At 48.0% G+C, this 5,791-nt stretch overlaps 1 protein-coding gene across 1 annotated transcript; it reads right to left on the bottom strand.

Moving 5' to 3' along the window:
• Positions 1–1,101: 1,101 nt before the first annotated feature.
• On the bottom strand, positions 1,102–3,907 carry LOC114808655 (heterogeneous nuclear ribonucleoprotein A0). Its single transcript, XM_029056440.2, has one exon. The coding sequence runs from the start codon at positions 3,431–3,433 to the stop codon at positions 2,543–2,545; it is 891 nt and encodes a 296-aa protein (XP_028912273.1). The 5' UTR covers positions 3,434–3,907; the 3' UTR covers positions 1,102–2,542.
• Positions 3,908–5,791: the final 1,884 nt, after the last annotated feature.

Here is a 5,791-nt window from a genome sequence, read left to right as displayed (position 1 = left end):
TAAAATGGGGATTAAGACTGTGAGCCCCACGTGGGACAACCTGATTCCCCTTTGTCTACCCCAGTGCTTAGAACAGTGCTCGGCACATAGTAAGCGCTTAACAAATACCAACATTATTATTACATGGGGGGAAGCAAGTTTATTTTAGTGTCTGTTTCCCTACCAAGCTGAGGATGGGGATCATGTCTGCTAACACTATAATACTCTCCCAAGTGCTTAGTGTGGTGTTCAATCCAGGGTGAGCACTAAAATACTATTAAATGACCAAATGCAGGAAGTACAGACCAGTTCACTGAGTCCATCCCTGTGAGAGACCCTTGGCTTTCAGGCCTTCATTATACACTCTCTCTTTATACATAATATGCTCTTTTATACATAATAATTATGGCATTTGTTAGCACTTAAATGTGCCAAGCATTGTTCCAAGTGCTGGGATTTAAGTGAAAGAATCCTTACTTTGAGAAAGGGAGATATGAAAATACAAACTGTTCTAGGAAGTTTACCCTCAGCTTCTGCACCTTTGGAAACCAGAGGAATGATTAAATCCCAAATAAACCTCATTAGATCCTTATCTTGGGGCAACCACAAGTATTAGTACTCAATTTTATTCAAACAACAGATTATTTGAATTCTCCAAAAAGAGACTCACCATTTCTTAAAGACACTCACCCATATTCTTTTCACTTATCAAAAAGATCCAGCAACACAATTTCAAAATTCTCCTAACCAACAAAGGATTTCTCCTTTATCTTTTACAGTATTTATTAAAAGCTTCATTAACAAAAGTGAAACTTGAAGTTGGTGAGCCTATTAGATTTTGTAATTGTTTCTTCACATCTTCATTCATTTAAAAACTCTAAATTTACAGATTGGATTTTAGGACAACTAATGCTATCGATAAAATAAGTACTTTAAAAATATTGTTACTACACTTTTTGAAGACTGCTTAGCTTAAACCTTTTTTTTTGGACGTTAGACCTAAAGAAAAATCAAATGAACACTATGTGCATGACAGTAGCTTAGAGTCTAGCAGACACTCTAATTTGGCTCAACTTTCTGTGGCCCTCCAGCCTCGTTTTCAAACACACTCCACTCAGCATGTAGATAAAATGCGTTCTTTATTTGCAGTATTCATAAACGCTGCTAATTCTCTATTTCTACCCATGTATACCCCATATTACACTTTTTTAAACTAAACTACTGGAATTCTCTTGCATGAAAGGGCTGCAGGTATACATGTTAATCAAGCAGAGTACAGATATTTCACTATATAACTGGCTCCTGAATTACTGGCACACTTAGCTGGCTTACAATCTTAGCAGTTTGGGGCCAGGGCCCAAGCTAGGCACAGCAGTTTTACATTTTCAGTTTAGATGGGAATCCAAGCAGCTGTAACAGATATGGGGACCCACATTCCTGGGAAGTGAATCTTTAGTTAAACTTTGGTTTGCAACTATTCCGATCCACAGGTTGTTCTGATGACCAGTTCCAAACCTAGAGAAATTTACTTAAACCAGTAAACCTTTACCGCACACCGCTAATTCAGTTATTGTGCCACTAGATGGTGCTACTAAGGTCTCAGAGGAAGTTGGGAAAGGAAATAGAATGAGGACAGCATTTCAAATAAGTGTAACTAAAAAAAATTTCTAACCGCTCCTCTGAAAATGCAACTCATGCATTTATCTTCAGGGTGATTCATTCTCACCTGTAACGACTCATTTCAAATTTGAGAACTGATTCTAAGCCACCTGAAAACTTTGACAAACATAACATACGATTTCTTCAAAACTCTATGGCACATACTTTAACAAAATTTATTAGAAAAAAAATTCTACCGGGGGGCAAGCAACCCGACAGGGTAGTGGATGGCAACTGAAAAGTGTAAATTAACTAGTAAGGTACCACAAAGGAAAATTAGGACCTTTTAAAGTTTCTCCAAGTACATTTTAAAAGGTAATAAAACCCGACAATCAACCAAAAAAAACCAAAAAAACTATCCCTCCAAATGAAAATCCCTTAAAACGTTCAGAATGGTTGCAGGGAAAAAAAGTTAAACATATACGGTCAATCACAATGATTTATTAAAAACAAAATGTAAATGATTTGTGTTTTACAACTTTCAAAATCCCAGTTACGGGATCAGATTAGATTTTATAGAAAATGCTGTAGCTAGGTATCAAGTTTTACAACAAAGTCCCTCCCTCCTGTCCCCACCCACCCACGTAGGTTTTGCTATAGAAGCGGCAAGATGGCCCTCCCTCGCCCTCCCCAAAACCAAACACGAAACAGTCTGCTAGTATAAAAACGACCGAAGTCCTAGTAATAATAAAAAAATAGAGTCCATTAATGACTGTAACACAAAATGTGTACATGGTGCCGAGTCCATCTTCAGTGGGGTGGAGGGTGGAAGGCGAACGGGCAACCCCTGATTCCAAAGGACTACCGCAGACGACCTAAGTCCTGCGAGGTGGGTGGTCGAGCATCTAGGAGTTGACCACAGGTTGGGCTTTTAGGCCCAAAGGGCCCCCTTCGCTTTCCCCTCTCAAAAGGAGCTGCCCCCATAGCCGCCGCTGCCCCCACCGCCCCCGTAACCACCCCGATAAGGTCCACTGTTACTTCGACCGCCCCAGCTGCCGCCGCCGCCGCTCTTCATGGGCCCGTACGAGGACTGGTGCTGGCTATAGCTTCCGAAGCCGCCGAACCCGTTGCCGTAGTCGCTTCCGCCGTAGGAGGAACCGCCGCCGATATAAGCGTTATAGCCGCCGCCCCTGCTATAGCCATCGTAGCTATTGTAGCCGCCGCCGCCCTTGGACAAGCCGTTCAGGTCGCGGGCTCCGCTGCGGCCCCGGCCTCCCCGGCCTCCCCGGCCTGGCCTGGGACCGCTGCTGCCCGGGTGGATATCCTCCTTGGGCACGGCCTTTTTCACCTCCACGCGATGACCGTTGATGGGGTGGAACTTGACCACGGCCGCCTTGTCCGCCGCGTCGTGGCTCTGGAAATAGACGAAACCGAAGCCACGCTTCTTGCCCGACTGCTTGTCGGCGATGATCTCGGCCTTCTCCACGGGGCCGAACTGCGAGAAGTGCTCCACCAGGTCGTCTTCGGCCACGTCGCCCTTCAGCCCGCCGACGAACAGCTTCTTCACCTTGGCGTGGGCGCCGGGCCGGGCCGAGTCCTCGCGCGACACGGCCCGCTTCAGCTCCACCGTGTTGCCGTCCACGGCGTGCGGCGAGGCGGCCATGGCGGCGTCGGCCTCCTCCACGTTGGAGTAGGTCACGAAGCCGAAGCAGCGGGAGCGCTTGGTTTGGGGGTTGACCACCACCACGCAGTCCGTCAGCGTCCCGAAGGCCTCGAAGTGGCAGCGCAGACTCGACTCGCTCGTCTGCACGTTGAGGCCGCCGATGAACAGTTTACACAGCTGCGAGTTCTCCATCTCCGCGGCCCCGACCTTCCCCACGCCCAGCAAGCGCCGCAGCTTCGCCGCCCTCACTTCTCCAGCCCAGCCCGGCTGCCGCCGCCCGTCACCCTCACGGGACGGCGAACAGGCGAAAAAGGTCGGGAGCCGGTGTGCAGGAAGGCGCCGAAATGAAGGCTATAACGGAGTAGGCCCAACCACCACCTCTTCGTCCTCTCCCGTTCTGGGAACCACACAAAGAGGACGCTGGACGCGCGCGCACCCGCGCCGTTGGCGTGCGTCACCGCCGATGCACGCCGTCTCGCCGCCCGCTGGCCAATCCCCGCCTCTCCGATATTCGCCCCGCCCTTAGGGGTTGCGACCCACGGTACAACGCTCTTTCTTTTCTCTACTATCTCCGAGGCGCGCGCTTCCATGCTACCTGCTTCCTTTGTCGTAATAATAATAATGTTGGTATTTGTTAAGCGCTTACTATGTGCCGAGCACTGTTCTAAGCGGTGGGGTAGACACAGGGGAATCAGGTTGCCCCACGTGAGGTTCACAGTCTTAATCCCCATTTTACAGATGAGGGAACTGAGGCAGCAAGAAGTAAAGTGACCTGCCCAAAGTCACACAGCTGACAAGTGGCCGATCCGGATTTGAACCCATGACCTCTGACTCCAAAGCCCGTGGTCTTTCCACTGAGCCACGCTGCTTCTCTGTAGTGAAGGTCCGTAGTGACCGCGGGGCTGCGGTAGCACTGGAAATCCCCGTCCCGTGTTGCCGTAGCTCTCCATCTTCCGGATTCCCCGCCCACTCGAGTCGTGCTCTTCCCCTTCCTTCCGGCTGCGCGATTTGTCACCTGACATTTACGCCACTTCCTTGATGGACGCGGAGTTCAGCCAGTCAGACAATCGTAATTATTGAGAGCGTAGTGCGTGCTAAACACCCTGGAAAAATACATGGAACAGTAAACAAATTCCCTCACCACAGCAGCTTTACAATCTAGAGGAGAGACACAGATATTACTACAAATTAATTATAGTATTTATACATAAATGCTTTGGAGCTGGGCGGTTGGGAGGGAATGGGTAAATGGAGCAAGACAGGGCAACGCAGAAGGGAGTTGAAGAAAAGGAAAAGAGGGCTTGGTCAGAGATGGCCTTTTGGAGGAGATGTACCTTCAATAACGTTTTGAAGCAGGGAGAGCAATTTTCTTTCCGATATGAGGAAGAAGGGCGTTCCAGGCCAGACCCTGGACGTGGGAAAGTGGTCAGCAGCGAGATTGATAAAATCGAGGTATATTGAGAAGGTTATGATTAGAGGAGGGAAATGTGGGAGGTGCAGGGCTGTTTGTAAGAGAGTAGCGAGTTGAGATAAGAGCTGGCAAGGTGATTGATTGCTTTAAAGCCAATGATGCAGAAGTGAATGGGCAACCACTTGAGGTTTTAGTGGAATGGGAATACATGACCTGAACGTTTTCTGTAGAAAAATGATCCGGAAAACAAAGTGAAGCATGGACTAGAGTGGGGAGAGACAGGAGGCTGGGAGGTCAGCAAGGAGTCTGTTGCAGTAATTCAGACAGACTATATTGAGTGATTTTATTACCATGGTAGCAATGTGGATGAAGAGGAAAAGGGCAGAGGCCAACGCTGGGGTCATTTGGCCACGATGTCTTCCTTCCAGTTTGGTGCAGTGGCCTCCTGGTCAAAGTCAAAATACTGGGGAGAACAACGAGGAAGAGGAGGAGGAGGATAGTTAAGAGAAGGAGGAGGGCAAGGAGAGGATGACCAGAGGGAGGGGGAAGAAGCTTATTGTGGGCAGAGAATGTTTTTGTGTTATACTCTCCCAAGCGCTTAGTATAGTTCCTTGCACAAAGTAAGCACTCAATAAATACGATTGAGTGAAGAGGGTGGTTGGTGGCTAAGCAAAGCAAGGTTTGGTGGCCACTGTTCCCCAGGGGCTTGATTTGGGCTGCCTTATATGGGCTTTTAGAAAATGGGTTGTTGGAGAGAGAGACCATGCCCTTGCCCAACTTCTTGTTCCCCAAATTAATAACGTTGTTGTGGGGGATGCCTTCAACAAGACTTCAGGAGCCCCGATCTTCCATGTGGGTAGGTCATTCATAATAATGAGATATAATATTAAAGTCTTACTTTGTGCCAAGCACTATTCTAAACACTGGGGTAGATATAAGGTAATCAGGTTGTTCCATGTGGGGCTCACAGTCTTAAGCCCCATTTTACAGATGAGGTAATTGAGGAACAGAGAGGTTAGGTGACTTGCCTAAAGTCATACAGCTGACAAGTGGTGGAGCTGGATTTAGAACCCATGACCTCTGACTGCCAAGCCGGGCTCCACTATGCCATTATGCCACACTGCTTCTCATGCATTCAT

The sequence above is a fragment of the Ornithorhynchus anatinus genome, chromosome Y1 (assembly GCF_004115215.2).
Source record: "Ornithorhynchus anatinus isolate Pmale09 chromosome Y1, mOrnAna1.pri.v4, whole genome shotgun sequence".
NCBI classification, from domain to species: domain Eukaryota; kingdom Metazoa; phylum Chordata; class Mammalia; order Monotremata; family Ornithorhynchidae; genus Ornithorhynchus; species Ornithorhynchus anatinus.
This window is presented reverse-complemented; position numbering and strand designations above follow the sequence as displayed.

What these genes read in the sequence shown, in the direction of transcription:
- LOC114808655 (XM_029056440.2), bottom strand. Translation starts at nt 3,433, where the DNA reads ATGGAGAACTCGCAGCTGTGTAAACTGTTCATCGGCGGCCTCAACGTG.